Source organism: Quercus robur, chromosome 2 (genome assembly GCF_932294415.1).
Source record: "Quercus robur chromosome 2, dhQueRobu3.1, whole genome shotgun sequence".
Lineage (NCBI taxonomy): Eukaryota > Viridiplantae > Streptophyta > Magnoliopsida > Fagales > Fagaceae > Quercus > Quercus robur.
In genome coordinates, this window is record NC_065535.1 from 6,854,817 (window position 1) to 6,873,827 (window position 19,011).

The 19,011-nt window shown below is 32.3% G+C and overlaps 2 protein-coding genes across 2 annotated transcripts; both read right to left on the minus strand.

Annotated features, from left to right (window-relative positions):
* Window positions 1–1,767: 1,767 nt before the first annotated feature.
* Window positions 1,768–5,058, minus strand: LOC126699658 (probable indole-3-pyruvate monooxygenase YUCCA10). Its single transcript, XM_050397613.1, has 4 exons — window positions 4,450–5,058; window positions 3,336–3,569; window positions 2,636–2,758; window positions 1,768–1,944 (listed from the first exon to the last, which is right to left on the minus strand). Exons 1-4 carry the CDS (start codon window positions 5,056–5,058, stop codon window positions 1,768–1,770), a joined length of 1,143 nt encoding a protein of 380 aa, XP_050253570.1.
* Window positions 5,059–11,583: 6,525 nt separating this feature from the next.
* Window positions 11,584–14,753, minus strand: LOC126699668 (probable indole-3-pyruvate monooxygenase YUCCA10). Its single transcript, XM_050397624.1, has 4 exons — window positions 14,145–14,753; window positions 13,158–13,391; window positions 12,526–12,648; window positions 11,584–11,760 (listed from the first exon to the last, which is right to left on the minus strand). Exons 1-4 carry the CDS (start codon window positions 14,751–14,753, stop codon window positions 11,584–11,586), a joined length of 1,143 nt encoding a protein of 380 aa, XP_050253581.1.
* Window positions 14,754–19,011: the final 4,258 nt, after the last annotated feature.

Sequence of the window (19,011 nt, forward strand, 5' to 3'; positions counted from 1 at the left end):
CTTTTTTTTTTTTTTTTTTGAGAAACGAAAAATAATCTAAATCAATTGGCCAACTGGTGGATGGTATTATTAGTACGACCTACCACCTTCATCATTATCATATGGCAATAGTGGTATTGAAATTCTATTTAACAACTAAACAACTATAAATTAAACACCTAACATGGAATCACGTCTCTCGCTTGCCTCCAAGTCCAACCCCAAAGATTAATATATGTCTTTTAATATAGGGAAATGGTTAACAATTCATTTTAGAAAAGTTTTGATATCATTTTTATGAGAAATGGAAAAAACTGTCAAAACATTAACTATTTTTTTTTTTTTTCCATAAAAAACTTTCTTTAAATGAATTTTTAACTATTACCCCAGGACATTCGTTAACATTTCCCTTTAATATATACTATGTTTTCCAATTTTGAAGTAAATGTTTTGCCACAGTTTGAGTTTATTTAGTTTAGCAACCAAAAAAGGAGAGTGATAGGTGAAACACCAACCACCAAAATTATCCATGTTTTCTGCCTATAAAATATCCGTAAGTATTAGCCATTACAGAAAATTTGCTCGGTAAGATGGCCATATGATATGACCAACGTTTTATATCCTTAATTAATATCCTAAACATTTATTTATTTATTTTATAATTTGCAAACTTCATTATATTAAGAGAAGTGCTTCGTCCACAATATTTTTACAACAAATTATAGGTGGTTAGTTGTTAATGGTTCAAATTTGAACCTAACACTAAGATTACTTTTTTGTTTCAACAATAACAACCAGTAACAACCTACCACTTGAAATTTGTTGTAAAAATATTGTGAAAATATTGTAGACATATCATTCCTCTTGGATCAAATAGAGGCAACTACAATAATGCAATCAGTTTTGCAAGCATCCAGGATGGCTTTAGGGGCTTCATGTTTATTACAACAAAAATGGCTTTTAAGCCTAACAGAAAGCTTGGCAGTAGCGTGGGCTGCAGAATTTAGCTTTCTCATGACCCAATTAATATGCTGAACATCTATGTTTAAAATCGAGTCATTTTTCTTTTCCCTGTAGGCATATACTTTAATCTATGCCATCCTCGTTTATATTTCAGATGGAAAGGTAGTGATGAAGTACATATTGGGTCACTGGGCTTTTCAGCAACATTTGATTGGACCCTGTTTCAATTGAAGATAATTTATCACATTGACTTCCATCTCTTAATGTTTGCTTTGGTATATATCCATGCAAATCCATCTTGCAAGACAAAATATGAGACACATTAATATTCATCCATATTGTGCCATTTTATATATAACATATTAGCATCTGCATGGCCAAATTACCAAACATCAAACTATTCATTTTTTTTTCAATGGGTGAATATTACATTCAAATTTCAAAGTCTTCAATGGAAACGTTAATGACTATGTGAACCACAAACAAAAGGATAATAGTGATAATATATAGTTACAACAAGGATGAAAGAGAATTCGAAGCTTTTTTTTTTTTTTAGAATCAAAGAGAATTCGAAGCTTGATTCAGTAAAAGCCAAAAAATCACAAGTGATGCCTTAATTAATTAAGTAATCAAGGACATAAATCACCAGTGGATAATTTTTTTTTTCTGTTACATAGGGTTATTATTATTATTATTATTATTATAGTGGATCCATCAAACAAAACAAAAAGGGGATCTTTATTATAGAGCTTCCATGTGGGCTAGCTACTGAGAGAACCATACTAGCTTCTGGAATATGGTCGGGACGAAAGGCATTGAGAAACTTTATTTTTGGCTAGTTATAACCTTGTTGATGTCATTGGCTATGGCCTCGGCATCCATTGATACTCCAAAGAGTCCTCTCCTTGACAATCCAGCACAATATAGGCCCTTCTCTCCTTTCCAGTGGTTTGGCATTCTATTCTTTGGCATTCCATCACCATTAAGAGCATACTTATAGTCCTGCAAAAGATAATATTACACATTACTACAGGACCAAGTGCCCTTTTATAACACATTACTTAGTGCCCATCCTTCCCATTTTGATTTTGTTATACCTATTTAAGAAACCCAACTTTCTAAAAGAAAATTATCTAGGTTGTTTTTTGATACTTGAATTTAGATTTGAGTTTGAATTTTAAAGTGATGGATTTAAAATGCTTTAATTCCAAATTCATAAATATTTAAGCATGTTGGATTTATAAAATTGTATAGGTTTAGAAGTTATTTCAAATTCAAAGATTTTACGATTTAAAGTCTCTGGTAAATTTGTCAAATTCAAATTCTTGACTATTTGTAAACTATTCAAACAAGATATTTAGATTTTAATATATTATCCAATCCAAATCCGTGTGCCTAAATCTATCATCCAAACATGCCATTATGCATTTTTTTTTTTATATAAAAATTGCAAGTTTCCAAAACTATTTTAATTATAACTTCTTCTTTTTTTTTTGAGAGAATTTTAATTTTAACTTTAGTGTAAGAAGAATGTTGTCTTTTTAAATATATAAAGTGAAGGGTATGTAATGAACTTTATTTATTAACTTTTCAAAGATCTTCATTTTGGGACTTCCTAAAATGGAATAAATATTGCTCAACAATATGGGACAATATGAGACAGGGAATATCATAATAATAATAATAATAAAACCTTTAGCCATTTATTTGCTGCGCTTTTATAGCCAGTGGCCAAAACAATGGCATCGAAATTCTTTTCTGTGCCATTTTTGAACTTCACATTATTCTTTTCAATGTTCAAAATCTCCGAGACAACCTGCAGTAAACAAAGAAAGGAAATTTTCATATTAGATGTCATGTGAACTATGTCTTGTAATCTGGAGAAAACTCAGGCACTTAATTTCTTGATTAAATAAAAATAGTAGTAACAAATTTCATTTATTTATTTTGCTTGTGAACGTGTTCCGCAAATGTTAAAAAGGAGTCAGGAGAAAAAAAAACATTTCTGATTCTTATATTTTTATTTTTTCAGAATAAACTTCTTTTTTTCTTCTTTTTATTTTTTTTTTTTGAGAAGAAAACCTGATTTTTAACTTGGTTATTAAGTTTTCACAATTTCTATTTTAGTGTTTATATTTTTTAAGTTACTATTATTTTGATCCCTAACATATTCTCATATTTAGAAAATTTTATTTTTAAAATAGCCGTGCAATTCATTAGCCACATACGAATTATTATTCATAAGTAAAATAAGGGTCAAGACCAAAATGATAGCAAGTTTAATAATATAATGACAAAAACAAAATATATAAAAAATATTGTCAAAAAATATATAGGAACAAAAAATGTGTTTTGCCTTAATTTAAAACATAATTTTAATTATGAGAAGTTACCTCTATCCCTCCATTTTGAATCTTTCCTATGGTTCCAACATCGATAACCGGAGATCTTCCTGTTACATTTTTATGAGTGAATGGACCTCTCAGTGGTCTGTAAATCCCATACTTAGTCAAATCACCATATTTGAGTCTTGCAAGCATTGTGATTAGAGTATCCACCATGTAAACTGGGAGATAATTCAACAAAGACATTCCCCGATGCACCAATTCTTTGGTCAACACATGAAACTACAATCAAACACATTAGTATATAGTGAGTTAACTATTAACAAACTATTAAAGGAAGAAGTATATATGGCTTTAAACATGTTTGGAGCTGTATTGCTCCAACCTAGATTTGGCGATTAAATTAGATATCATTTATATGTAATTTTAGTTACATGATTTTTTTAAAATAATTTATGTGAATTGTTTAAATAATACACATAAATAGTTTTATAAACTATTACACAATAGATTAGAAAATATAATTCCAAACGTATTTGGAACTAAACATTTTTCAAAATTATACATATTAGATTTTTATGATGCCAACCGAATCCAATTCTACGAATTCCATGTGCCAAGAGTTGAGAAAAAAATAATGGATTGTTGTTGTTGTTATTATTATTATTATTATTATAATTATTATCAGGTTCAAGTATATATATAAAATCAATAAGTAAATATTATCAGGTTCAAGTTTATTTCAAAAGTTTTTTTTTAAAAATAAATAATGTTTTTATAAAAAATATTTACTTATATATTTCTAGGATGTCTCCTCAATATTATTTGGTTCAATGAACTATTATGGTTTAAGAGTAATTAGAGGTCTCATAGAAAAAGAATAGTTAGAGGAAAAATGAAGTACATTAATAATTTATAAACTTTTTTATTTTTTATGAAATACATTAAATATATTATAAATTCTTATACGAATATGTATTATTTTTTTGTGTTCTACCAATCACAACTTGTCGTGTGTTTATTTATTTATTTATTTTCATTTTAAATTTTGGTTATTTTATAAGGAAAGTAAAACAAATATATAACAAGTTGTGACTGTTGGAGAGAGAGAGAGAATATACATGCAAGTTAATACGTACACAATAAGAAAAGTGAATCTTACCGGACTTCTAATAACAATTGAAGTGCGAGCTCCATGGTCTGTAAGGTCATAGGCAATCTCCATTCCAGAATTACCACATCCAATTACCAAAACATCCTTAGATTTATATCTTGAACCTGATTTGAAATGGTTGGAATGGACAATCTCACCTGGAAAACTTGACAACCCTTTAATATCAGGAATATAACCCTCATTATTCTCACCACTAGCAACCACTAAGAACTCAGCATGGTAAACTTCCACATTTCCTTCTAATTTGTTCTTAGCTTCAATTCTCCATTTCTTTCCAGCTTCAACCAAAGAAGCCGATTCGACAGTCCTATGGTAGAGAGGGTTTATATTAAATTGTGAGACATAATCATCCACATATTTAAGAAAAAAATCTTTGGGCATGAAGGTAGGTGCATCAGGAGGGAGAGGCTTATGTGGCAAGAAACAAAATTCTTTTGCTAAATGGAGACCTAATCGATCATAGGTTCTTTTCTTCCAAAGAGAAGCATAACAATCTTCTCTTTCAAGGATCAAATGCGGGATCGAGTGGTGAGTTAAGCATGCTGAAGTTGCAAGACCAGAAGGCCCAGCTCCTACGATCAACACTTTTGTTTCCATGGTAATCACTAATTCAACAATTCGATCACAAGGTCGAATGTATATGATTTTTACTTTTGCTTTAATTTTCTAAGTACTTCCAAAGTGTAGTGATGGATATTCTTTTCATGTTTGATTTTATAAATAAATCAAAACTTATCTCATTAATGACAATATCTGTACAATTCTGTCTCTGGTTCTCTTGGATTTTGATTTCCATAACTGTAAATCATGATGTATATCCGTGCATGTATGCTACCCCAGAGACTACATGCAAACTATGCAACAACTCTAATTTAATTTATTGGCTCTCTCGTTAAGGAAGGACTGACTGGACTGTAACTTATACTTACCAAAACAAGATATAAGCTTTGTTCATGCATGGAAAAAGAAAACAGTGGGCTAGCTCTTGACCTAGAAACAAATGAGTGCAAACAAAAACCTTCTAATCATGGTACTAGTTAATAAAATCTTACAATTCTGAGTTGTTTTACAGATTTACACATTCGAGATAGTTAAATATAATATTCCAAGATAGAGAGAGTTATAAATAGTATAACAGGTCTATTCTCATAAATTGTTAAAAAAGAAAATTATCTCTTCCTTTTGATTTCTAAACTTACTGCCCTCACTTTTTCATAAATAGATAACTAGCTAACTCAAAATATTTTTAATCTGTCCAACACCTCATAATTATGAGTTTATTAACTATTGTCGTAATATTTGACTCTTTGAAGGTTCGAATTGATCCTACTTCCTAGGATACGTACTCAGTCTTTAGGTTAGTTGTTACATTGCTAATTTGGTATGCATAACAAACGATACTTTCTCCGCATTGAAGGAGGCAATAACATGAATCATATATAAATCTAGCACATCTGACAGTAGAATTAATCTAGATTATATGCAATATTATACTTGCATATTTGTTATTAGGTGAAATTGATTACAATAAGTTCTAATTAATTCAACTAGTAAAGTATTTGATGGTGCAATTTTTTTTTTTTTTTTTTGGTTTTTTGAGAAAGATCTTATGGTGAAACTAATTATTCATAATTGTTATTGTAGGAGCCCAAAAACGTAAAGTCCACTTAGAATAGTGGAGTCAGATTCTTTGGGCCCAGTACAATTAATTTTTTAGAGCATAGGCTTGCAAGGTTAACTTTGACACATGGTTATGGTCCAGTTAGAGGGCTAATATAATTAGAATTTTAAAGATAACAAAAGAGATACAGTGATGAAGGAACAACAATCCCTGGGGTCTGGCCGGCCAAGAATGTACTAATCAAAAAAAAAAAAAAAAAAAAAGCTTAAGAGTTTTATACAAAGTCCTGTTCTTCAGTTTATATTTCTCTCGGTTCAGTATTTTTCTCTCATCCCCCATTTTTGGTGGTATTACTCTTCTTTATATAGGTCTTGGGATTGCATCCTAGCCCTCCACTTGTACAGCCAGGGTTTTTCCTTTGGATGCTTGTCCCATCAGAGTTGTGCTGGAGGTGGTAAACTGTACTACAAGCTGTGAGTTCACTATTCAGGGGTCACTCCTTTATTAATATGGCCATCTGAGTTGTTACAATGTATTAAATGCAAAGGTGATAGTTACTTTATTAAGATATTTTCTTTCTTCTTTGTTTCCTTGTCTCTTCCTCTCTTGGTTTCTTGTCTCATAGTGTTGTGGGCCTGCCTGGGAATTCCCGAGGGATGTTTGCTCCTCGGACTCCTTAGAGGATTGGCTTCTTTAAATTTTCTTCCTCAGGCTCCAGTCCTTGGGTCGAGCCAAGATCTAACGTGTGTGTGGCTCCTTTTTTCCTCCTTGGGCTAGGCCCACAGTTTCTAACTTGTACTCGATTACTTCACTCCTACAGTTATAGTTATATCATGTAACAATCACTAACAGGTTAACCACCGTGTGTGTGGCTCCTTTTTTCCTCCTCGGGCTAGGGTCACAGTTTCTAACTCGTACTCGATTCCTTCACTCCAACAGTTATAGTTATATCATGTAACAGTTACTAATAGGTTAATCACTGCGCACCTTTGGTGCGATGGTTAGTACTCTACAAGTATAAGTACTTGTGGAATGAGGGGTTAAGGGTTGGGGTTCAAGTCTCCAAGAATGAGTTTTACACACATATAAACTAAAATTAAGTTACACTAGAATTTTTATCTTTGTTAAAAAAGAAAAAAAGTTAAACTTGGATAATTGGGTCTATCTAATACAAAATTCTATCTATTCTAGCTTTTCTTTTTTATTTGTTAATCTTTGTTATATCAATTCTATGGTTAATGGTGAAGACATAATTTTTTTTTTCCAAGAGGACCAATAAAATATATATATATATATATATAATACAATAAAAAAATTGCAAGAGAGAGGAGGGGATTTTTTTTTATTATTATTTATTTATAAAAATCCAGGGACCATGCCACACCTCCCTATGCCAGTGTCTACACTCTACAAAATGGGGTAAGTGAGTTGTTAGGGGTACCTGCGTTGTTATCCTGGTTAAGCATATCATACTATATTATATTATATTATATATATATATATATATTTATATATATCATGATAAAGGTTTATAAAAGTCAAAGTTGTGCCAAATGGTTGCCATGTTTAATTGCCAAAAGATTATGCCAAATTGAAGCAATTTTTTTTTTAATATAAAAAAATAGAAACAATATCTACTGTTTTCTTAATTCTACAGATAGACACAAACCAGGGATAGACCCAGGGGGCCTAAGGGGCCCGGACCCCCAGCCTAAAGAAAAAAAAAAGAAAATAAATTTTGGGCCCCCAGCTCAAAGAAAAAAAAAATATTGGTTATATTTTTTTATTTCTAGAGTTGTGCCTCTCTCTTTCAAAAATTTAGTCCTGCTCCGCTTTTAATTAGTATAGCCCAACTAGCAACTATTCAACTCAAAAACTTAACAAAAACAAAATTGCAATATAGAAAATAAAAAATCTTAGTCAACCTAGTATTAGAGTACTAGCATTTGGTGTTCTAAATGCTAAATATTTAGTATTTAGATTTTGAAACACTAAATACCAAAAACACTACTGTACGAAACATTTCAAATGTTATATTAAAGTAGCAAAAGTAATTTTTGATTCTTGAAAATAAATTTATTTTGCAATAGTTGATGCTCTTAAGAAACAATATTATTTTGTGTATTTTTGTCGTTATTAGTAGGTGATTACATCTTAATGTATTAAAAAATAATTATTTTATGTATTTATCTTGGTTGATAGTTTGTTAATACGATATGAATACTTTTTTTATTTTTATTACTTCGGCCCCCTAGTTTGAAATCCTAAGTCTGCCCCTAACACAAACGCTTAATTATTGATATCAACTTTTTTTTTTTTTTTTTTCCCCTCACTAGTTCACTTATTTTTATTAGACAAAGGAATATTTGCCGTAAATGCTTCATTCTTCTTTTCCTGACGTACAACTTGTGTCCTACATTATATGATTGTATCAAACCAATGGATATCTTCACCTTGTTTCACCTTTTGCTATATGGTGTATATCTATCCAGTTTGACTCTAGAACAGGCAAAATATATATATAGACAATCATGTTTGACCATCTATAATCTTAAAATATCTAAAAGTATAATCTAAAGGAGCGGCTCTAAGAATTTTTTTAAAACTAGTTACTAAGAAATTTAAATTATATAAAATTTAATAAAGAGACAACTTGAATATATCAACATCACCAAAAAAACACACACACACACATACAAATACATGAAATATTACAATTTTTTTGTACTAGTAAAGAAAAAAAAAAAGACTAATAAGAGATAAAGTGGAAATTGAAAATGTTGATATGAGAATAGTAAAGTGACTTTATAATTAGTAACAGCTTACTAATAATTTGGTTCAATGAGCTATTATGGTTTAAGAGATAAAATGGAAATTGAAAATGCTGATATGAGAATAATAAAGTGACTTTATAATTTGTAACAGCTTACTACATAAGATTTATTATGAAAATATTGTGGATGTAGCAATACTATTATTTTTGTTGAATTCAAATTCTTGTGATTCTCATGTCATGTTGTTTAACATTTTTATTAAGGTGGTCAAAATAAGTTAATATAATATGTAATATATTTTTTTGTAAGTATATATATACATTTTTTTCAAGTCAGAGTGGTCACTGAACAGATTAATTTAAACTAATTATTTTTTTTGCTAACTATAAAAAAAAAAAAAAAAAATTGCAAGTGAGGGTGGTCTTGTGATCACTCTCAGTCCCTCACATACAAGTGAAGCTGCCACTGTAAAGAAGTACACTATACATACCAACCTCCATTTGAAGTGCAAAATTTTCCAACGGCCAAAATGGGCATTTTTCCCTATCGCTCAAAAGATGTAGCAAAATGCTCCTGTTCTGAAATTATCTAGCAAAATGCTATTGTTTTAAAACTCGATTTTTAGAAAATTGAGTTATTTGGAAAAATTCACATGGAACTCGAGTTCCATAATTTTTTTTTTTTTTTTAAAGTTTGATTGCCTATAACTTGATTTTCTAAAAATCGAGTTTCAATGTAAAACTCGATTTTTAGAAAATCGAGTGTCAAAACAGGGGTATTTTCCTAGATAATTTTAGAACATGAACATTTTGCTACATCTTTTGGGCAAAAGGGGCAAAAGCCCATTTTTGCCATTTTTCGACTCTGCTTTTAGCGAGAAAACATAATTAAAGTTGGCAACGGCTAAATCTCTCTCAAAGTCACTTTATTTAAAATAAAAAATCCAAATTTATGATTAATTAGTTTTTAACTTTTTATAAGACTATTGATTTGCAATTACGCATGCTTACTATCAAACAAATAGAATTTCCTCAACCAATAAATAAATAAATAAAATCACAAAATAGAAATGCCACAACTATCATAACATACGCACGGTCATTTTTTGTTGGGATAAAGTGTTGAAGACAAGCAAATTAAACGACACCGTGCATTTAAAACAAAGTGTTAGCTCAACAAAGCAAAACGCACAGTTTCATTAAAGGAAGCTTCAAACGCACCGATTTGTTTAAATGAAGCAACGGTCATTCATTACTAGCAAGCCGGTGTTGTATTGCTCAGTTATAAATTAGTTGCAGAAGGCAGGAATGTTTAGTTACTCTAATCCAACTGTTCATCTCAACCAATTCCACCTTTCACGGATTAATTCCATATTTTCAGTAATTGTAATTGTAGGGGCAAAGGCCCACAGGCCCAAAAGTCATACAATGGGCCTTGGGCCCCATATGGGATGATCAATCTTGTCCGAGGAGATGACGTGGATACCAAAAGAGGTCCCAGTCTAGTTCTCGTAGGCCTAAAGTCACGCAAAAGGCGGTCCGAGGAGAAATGTCTCCTCGGACGTAACAAATATGGTTCAAACATACACTCTGCCTGCTAGAAGGACCCATCCCAACGGGCATTAGTAACAAGGATGAGTCTCACAGGCCTGTAGGAAGGAAGGAAGGAAGCGTAGGGTGTCCAAGGAGAGGCTGCAGTTGCCGCATTAAATACATTGCAGCTACTTTTTTGGCCGTATTAATGTGGAGAGGACCTGTGAACAGTGTTGCCTTGGCTACCACAAGTCACAGAAAGATGGGGGGGGATGTCCGATGGGACAGACACTCAAGTGAGGGTCCAGATGATCAACAAGTGTAAGGCCCTGATGACTTCAAGAAAACCATATAAGAAAGGGGAGTCCCTATGAAGAGGGGAGAGAAAAAAAGAAAAAAGAAAACTAGAACAGAAGAACAGTGAAAGAACCATAGTCTTTGAACAAGGACCTGTGTCCGCTCCTCACGCCTCCTCGGACTAAGAATCTATGGACATGAAAGGGCTTTTTCTTACTTTCAATCGTTTTATGGCCCAACTTTAACTCGAATACACTTCGTTTAGGCCTAGTTCTATAGCCCACTCTCTATAAATTTATTGTCTCAGCGCTCTTTGGACCAAAACCCCATACTTATTGGGCTTGGGCTCTGAATTGTGACCCTACAGTAATTATTCTATTAAGATGGTTTTCTTGTATAAATACTGGCATAGTGTTCCTATTGTTAATTAAACGAAGATTAATCAAAATCCTTCTCTCTTTTTCGTATTGATATTGTTCTTTGAGTATTACTTCATATTGATGAATTATCACAGATTGTATTTTTGTCATAAAGAACCAAAGAGGAATTTAGTTATTTATCTGACAAGTCTTTCATAAGATGTGAACTTTTCTCCAATATTTAAATAGAGTGTACTCTTTGTATGTACGTTGCAATAAGCTCAAATACTGTTGTTGTTTTTGTTTTTTTTTTTTTTTTTTTTTTTTTTTTAGAATAAAGGATATATGCTCGAATTTCGCTATTAAAACAAATTCAATCAATGTCTTAGATTAATAATAAAAACAATTATCATAAAATAGACGCCATACATTTAAATCTTATTATCATTATCATAAAATAAATACAAAGCACTCTCAAATAAAAATAGGAGAAGTCGGGAAAGAAAATCATTAGTTGTTTCCTTGCGATAAATTGAACTCTATTTTTCGCTAGTTATGACCTTGTCGATGTCATTGGCAATGGCCATGGCATCCATTGATACTCCAAAGAGTCCTCTCCTTGACAATCCAGCACAATATAAACCCTTCTCTCCTCTCCAATGTTCTGGCATTCTATTCTTTGGCATCCCATCACCATTAAGAGCATACTTATAGTCCTGCAAAATATAATATTTACACATTACTATAGGACCGAAAGCCCTTTTATAACACATTACTTAGTTCCCTTCCTTCCCATTTTGATTTTGTTATACCTATTTAAAAAAACCCAACTTTCAAAAAGAAAATTATTTAGGGTGTGTTTGGATACTTGAATTTAGATTTGAATTTGAATTTTAAAGTGATGGATTTAAAATGTTTTAATTCCAAATTCATAAATATTTAAGCATGTTATATGGATTTAAAAAATTCTATAGGTTTAGAAGTTATTTCAAATTCAAAGATTTTACGATTTAAAATTCTTGGTGAATTTGACAAACACACCTTTATGCATTGTTTTTTGGGTCATGTTAATAAGTGCTCTTAGGGTAGTGGTTAACAATTCATTTTAGAAAAAATTTAATACAATTTTTATGAAAAATGAAAAAATCTATCAAAACATTAATGGTTTTTTTTTTCCTCATTAAAATTTTCTTTAAATGAATTATTAACCAATACCCTAAGAACATTCGTTAGAATTTCCTTTTTTTTTTTTTTTTTTTTTTACATAAAAAATGCAAATTTTCAAAACTATCTTAATTTTAACATTAGCGTAAGAAGAATGTTGTCTTTTTAAATAAAGTTAAGGGTATGTTATGAACTTTGTTTATTAACTTTTCAAAGATTTTCATTTTAGGACTTCCTAAACTGGAATAAACATAGCTTAACAATATGGGACAATAAGAGACAGGGAGTAATAATAATAATAATAATAATAACAAAACCTTTAGCCACTTATTAGCTGCGCTTTTATAGCCAGTGGCCAAAACAATGGCATCGAAATTCTTTTCTGTGCCATTTTTGAACTTCACATTATTCTTTTCAATGTTCAAAATCTCCGGGACAACCTGCAGTAAACCACGCAAGGAAATTTTCATATTAGATATCATGTGAACTATTTCTTGCAATGCGGAGAAAACTCAGGCACTTAATTTCTTGATTAAATAAAAATAGTAGTAATAAATTTCATTTATTTATTTTGCTTGTGAACGTGTTCCGCAAATGTTTAAAAGATGTCGGGCAAAAAAACATTTCTAATTCTTATATTTTGACTTTTTTATTTTTATTTTTTAGAATCACCTTATTTTTTTCTTCTTTTTTTTTTTTTTTTTTAAGAAGAAAAACTTATTTTTAACTTCACAATTTTTATTTTAGTTTTTATATTTTTTAAGTTACTATTATTTTGGTCCCTAACATATTCTCATATTCAAAAAACATTATTTTTAAACTAGCAGTGCAATTCATTAGCCACATATGAATTATTATTCGTAAGTGAAATAAGGATCAAGACCAAAACGATAGCAAGTTTAATAATATAACGACAAAAACAAAATATATGAAAAATATATGAAGTTACCTCTATCTCTCCATTTTGAATCTTTCCTATGGTTCCAACATCGATAACCGGAGATCTTCCTGTTACATTTTTATGAGCGAATGGACCTCTCGGTGGTCTATAAATCCCATACTTAGTCAAATCACCATATTTGAATCTTGCAAGCATTGTGATTAGAGTATCCACCATGTAAACTGGGAGATAATTCAACAACGACATTCCCCGATGCACCAATTCTTTGGTCAACACATGAAACTACAATCAAACACATTAGTATATAGTGAGTTAACTATTAAAAAATTATTATAAGAAGAAGTATATATGGCTTTAAATATGTTTGGAACTATATTGCTTCAACCTAGATTTGGCGATTAAAGATATCATTTATATGTAATTTTAGTTACATAATTTTTTTAATAAGTTATATGAATTATTTAAATAAGACACATAAATAGTTTTATAAACAACTACACAATAGATTAGAAAATATAACTCCAAACATATTTGGAACTAAACATTTTTTTAAAATTATATATATTAGATTTTTATGATGTCAACTGAATCGAATTCTACAAATGGCCAACTATTGAGAAAAAAATAATGGATTGTTTATTATTATTATTATTATTATTATTATTATCAGGTTCAAGTATATATATAAAATAAAAATTAAAGGATTCCTAACTTTTAACCATGAAATCCAAATTTATAATTTCTTCTAAAAAAAAAAAGAATATTTAGAGGAAGAATGAAGTGCATTAATAATTTATAAACTTTTCTATTTTTTTATGAAATACATTAAGTATATTATAAACTCTCATACAAATACGTACCACTTTTTGTATTTCATCAATCACAACTTGTCATATGTTTATTTATTTTTTTCATTTTAAACTTTGGTTATTTTATAAGGAAAATTAAACAAATATATAACAAGTTGTGATCGGTGGAGAGATAGAGAACATGAATGCAAATTAATAAGTACACAATAAGAAGAGAGAATCTTACTGGACTTCTAATAACGATTGAAGTGCGAGCTCCATGGTCTTTAAGGTCATAGGCAATCTCCATTCCAGAATTACCACATCCAATTACCAAAACATCCTTAGGTTTATATCTTGAACCTGATTTGAAATGGTTGGAATGGACAATCTCACCTGGAAAACTTGACAACCCTTTAATATCAGGAATATAACCCTCATTATTCTCGCCACTAGCAACCACTAAGAAATCAGCATGGTAAACTTCCACATTTCCTTCTAATGTGTTCTTAGCTTCAATTCTCCATTTCTTTCCAGCTTCAACCAAAGAAGCCGATTCGACAATACGATGGTAGAGAGGATTTATATTAAACTGTGAGACATAATCATCCACATATTTAAGAAAAAAATCTTTGGGCATGAACGTAGGTGCATCAGGAGGGAGAGGCTTATGTGGCAAGAAACAAAATTCTTTTGCTAAATGGAGACCTAATCGATCATAGGTTCTTTTCTTCCAAAGAGAAGCATAACAATCTTCTCTTTCAAGGATCAAATGCGGGATCGAATGGCGAGTTAAGCATGCTGAAGTTGCAAGACCAGAAGGCCCAGCTCCTACGATCAATACTTTTGTTTCCATGGTAATCACAAATTCAACAATTCGATCACAAGGTCAAATGTATATGATTTTTACTTTTGCTTTAATTTTCTAAGTACTTCCAAAGTGTAGTGATGGATATTCTTTTCATGTTTGATTTTATAAATAAATCAAAACTTGTCTCATTAATGACAATATCTGTACAATTATGTCTCTGATTCTCTTGGATTTTGCTTTCAAAAAAAAAAGATTCTCTTGGATTTTGATTTCCATAACTGCAAATCATGATGTATATCCGTGCATGTATGCTACCCCAGAGACTACATGCAAACTATGCAACAACTCTAATTTAATTTATTGGCTCTCTCGTTAAGGAAGGGCTGACTGGACTTTAACTTAAACTTACCAAAACAAGATATAAGCTTTGTTCATGCATATATGGAAAAAGAAAACAGTGGGCTAGCTCTTGAGCTAGAAAGAAATGAGTGCAAACAAAAACCTTCTAATCATGTTACTAGTTAATAAAATCGTGCTTCTCAGTTGTTTGACAGATTACATTCGAGATAGTTATTTATAATATTCCAAAATAGAGAGAGAGAGTTATAAAATATATAGTATAACAGGTCTATTCTCACAATTTGTAAAAAAAGAATTGTTCTATTATTTCTTCATTTTGATTTCGAAACTTACAGCATTCACTTTTTCATAAATAGATAACTAGCTAACTCAAAATATTTTTAATCAGACTCAAACACCTCATAATTATTGTTGAGGGCCATTTGTGAGAAAGAAATCCCAATAACAAGGGCAACAAACAATTGACAAAGTAGACAGCAGAACCATTAGGCTCAAACGGCAGGAATAATGGATCACAGATCCAAGAAATAAACAAATAGGTCTTGAAGAGACAAGTGGGCTCAAAGAAGCTCGGAAAGAAAGAAATAGCATCCCATGGACAGTGTATGAGATAGAAAAGCGAGAAAGGGCCGACGCAGGCCCAAGGTAATGCAAACTAAGAAAGTAAGGGGTTTATGGCAGGCTCATAAACCCCAAGGATGAGAATAAGGTTATTGGGTCAAGGAAACCCAATGAAGTTGGTAAAAAGCCCATGGGAGTGTGGAATTAGCAAAAGGGCCGAGGAAGCCCAAAGAAAGTAAACGGGCCAAGGATGCCAAGAGGAAAGCCCAAAGGGACATAGGAGCCCATAAGTAAAAGCAAAACAGTGGCTATGCCAAGCCACTGAGAGAAGGCGTAAACGGCAGGCTAAAAAGAGGCCCAGTACAACATTGCAAGAAATAAAGAAAACCAAGGAGTGGGCCAAAGAAATGTTAGGCCCATCATCAGACAAAGCCCAGCTCTTGAATGGAGCGGGAAAATAAAGAAAAGCCCACATAAGAGGTCAAAAAATACGGACGGTGAGCCTCCAAACCACGGCAGACGAATGGGCAGCAGGCAAGTTTTGGACACATATGGAATGAAGGCACGCGCAAGGCCCAGACACCACCAGCCTATACCCAGCCAATACAGAGCATGGTGAGGTCGGGGGGTCAGAGGATCAGAGGGCATGGTTTGGTGGTGGGGAGAGGGGAAAAATCTATTTTTATGGTTTCAGCTCAGGCTCTTTCGGGGAGGTGTCCTGCTGGGATGGCTTACTACTCAAAAGAGGTAAGCTGAGTTGGAACTATTAGGTGCATGCCATGAGGGATAGGGAGAAAGAAATAACCCAGACCGTGGCAGGAAAGAGTGTCACGGCAGACTAGCAAAAAAAATACTCTTCCTTATCTGGCGATGGGAGGGCGACACACAGACGGCACAGTGATAGTCGGCCAGTACATCCAGACCAGACAAAGGGAATTAAGGGTTAAAAAAGTAAAATCAGGTCACGGCAGACACTATAAAAAGAGGGTCTTGCTGTGAACAGAAAACAGAACACGAACGGAACTTTGAGAATGAGATAGAAAACTTAAAAAGAAATAGAAAAGGAAAACATAGTGAGAAGAAAGAAAGAAATAGTGAGAGTTAGAAAGGTGGGCATGCACCAGTAGATTAATCCCTTCTCTCCCGAATGAAACCCGACCCTCTGTTATGAAAAAAAACTTGAAAGTACCTACGCAAAAACCAACTCAGGCCCGTTTCCCTCAAGGCTGTTTACCTTTACGGCAGGATTCTTTCCTGAGAGATTGACTGCTTTGAGGAGGGACGTTCTCCCCTTTGTGGTTCTGCTCCTGCAGATTGAATTTCCAGTCAAATTCCTCCAATATTCCGATTGACCCATGATTATAAACATTTGATATTTCTATGTTATTTCTTTTTTCCTTCTCTTCCGTGAAAGGAAAACAAATAGTGTTGTTATTGTAATTAATGTTAAGGGCTATTCGGTCAATTCCCCATTTAAGTGGCTAGATATTTTCTGTTTATTCTATTATTATTATGTCTGTCTGCCACAATTTGTCTAAAACAGTTTCGCTTGCCGTGAACACGTTCCTGACAGACTTGGCCTAGTTTGCGCACAAGCCGGACCACCTTAAGTCGAAGTTAGACCGGTCCCGACTCTCTTATCCAGAAAACTTGGACTTAGTACAACAGGAGGCAGCCCGATACCGCTAGCACAACCCACCCCCCTTACAATTATGAGTTTATTAACTAGTGTCGTAATCTGACTCTTTGAAGGTTTCGAATTGATCCTACTTCCTAGGATACTCGGTCTTTAAGTTAGTTGTTACATTGCTAATTTGGTATGCATAACAAACGATACTTTCTCCTAGTTGAAGGAGGCAATAACATGAATCATATATAAATCTAGCACATCTGACAGTAGAATAAATTTAGATTATATGCAATATTGCTATGTATATAGTTGCATATTCGTTATTAGGTGAAATTAATTATAATGAGTTCCAGTTAGCTCAACTAATAAAGTATTTGATGGTAAAACTAAGGGACTGTTTGGATTTGATATTTCCATCGCTCATAACTCGTTTCCTTCACTCATAAATTAAAAATGGTGGGACCCATGGTTGAGAAGTTTGTTTGGTTTTTTTTTTTTTTTTTTTTTTTTTCATCACTCAATTCTCTAATTTTTGAGTGATGAGTTATAGAAACTGAAAACGTATTTTAAGTGTTTTCAGTTTCCAATGACATTTTGGAAATTAAACATACACTGAGAGACCCACTAGTCAGAAGTCAACTGCAACTTTTGACTTTTTTTTTTTTTTCTCACTGGGTTCGATGAATTTGGGTCTTTTTCTTCTTCTTTTTTTCTTTTTCCTTTCCCATTAATCTTCTTCTTCTTTTCTTTTCCCTTTCACGCTGGGTCTGGTCTGGTTTTCTTCATCTTCCTTTTTTTTTTCTTCTTCTTCTTTTCTTTCCTTTTCACACGGCTTCATATCCAAAACCAACATCATACCTTCATCCGAAAATGCAACATCAATCTTCAATTTAACATTAAAATCCATAATCCCCTTAAGGAAATCCAAAATCCAAAATCCATAGAAGTGAAAATGAAATCCATAACAAAATTAAAAAACCTAGATTTCTCAATCATTAAAAAAAAAAAGAAAAAAAAAAAGCAAACTCAAATCTGCAAACCTAGATTTCTAGATTTCCAGAACAAACTCATTGCACCAACAAACCCATCTGCACCAAAAACCCATTTGCAAACTCAAAAGCAAACTCAAATCTGCAAATCTGGGACCCACACATTGATGTCGCCTCATGTTTTCTGGGAACAACTATGTAATTTTGTGGCTCGGTGATGGCAAGCCTGGACTATGGATGAATTCTATTTCAAAGATGGGAGCCATATACAGCTTGATAATGAGAGAGGAAGAGATTTTGAAGGAAGCTCAAGAAATGGCTTATGGTGTTGTGGTTGAAACAGATAGGGATGAAGAAGGTATTGAGCTTGTGGTACCACCTGTTTTTGAAAACTACATAAGGGTTTTAGATGCAAGGGAGCAAGTAGGCAAAGAAAGATGAGACTAAGGAAAAAAAAAAAAAAAAAAAGGAGAGAGAAAAGTTTTATGACATTGGGTCAGTGTGTGGGTCCTAGTTTTTTGGTTGAAAACATAACTGAGTGAGGGTGCTAAACGGTGGGGTTGAGGGAATTGGGGTATTTTAAGTGTGAGTTATGCGTAACGAAAAATTGAGTGAGGATTGATGAGTGATAAAAAAAAAAAAAAAAAAAAAAAAAACCAAACATCCCCTAATTATTCATAATAGTTATTGTAGGGATACGATTTTTAACGACCCAAGAATGACATTGGGCTCGTATGTAAAGGGCCCGAACAATATAATTTAT

Bases quoted from the DNA above. Each gene is read 5' to 3' on its own strand.
- LOC126699658 (XM_050397613.1), bottom strand. From the start codon at position 5,058: ATGGAAACAAAAGTGTTGATCGTAGGAGCTGGGCCTTCTGGTCTTGCA. The intron at 3,570-4,449 runs GTAAGATTCACT...GTTTGATTGTAG, and splicing joins CAATTGTTATTAGAAGTCCG to TTTCATGTGTTGACCAAAGA. The intron at 2,759-3,335 runs GTAACTTCTCAT...TGTTTACTGCAG, and splicing joins TTCAAAATGGAGGGATAGAG to GTTGTCTCGGAGATTTTGAA.
- LOC126699668 (XM_050397624.1), bottom strand. From the start codon at position 14,753: ATGGAAACAAAAGTATTGATCGTAGGAGCTGGGCCTTCTGGTCTTGCA. The intron at 12,649-13,157 runs GTAACTTCATAT...GGTTTACTGCAG, and splicing joins TTCAAAATGGAGAGATAGAG to GTTGTCCCGGAGATTTTGAA. The intron at 11,761-12,525 runs GTTTTGTTATTA...TATATTTTGCAG, and splicing joins CAGCTAATAAGTGGCTAAAG to GACTATAAGTATGCTCTTAA.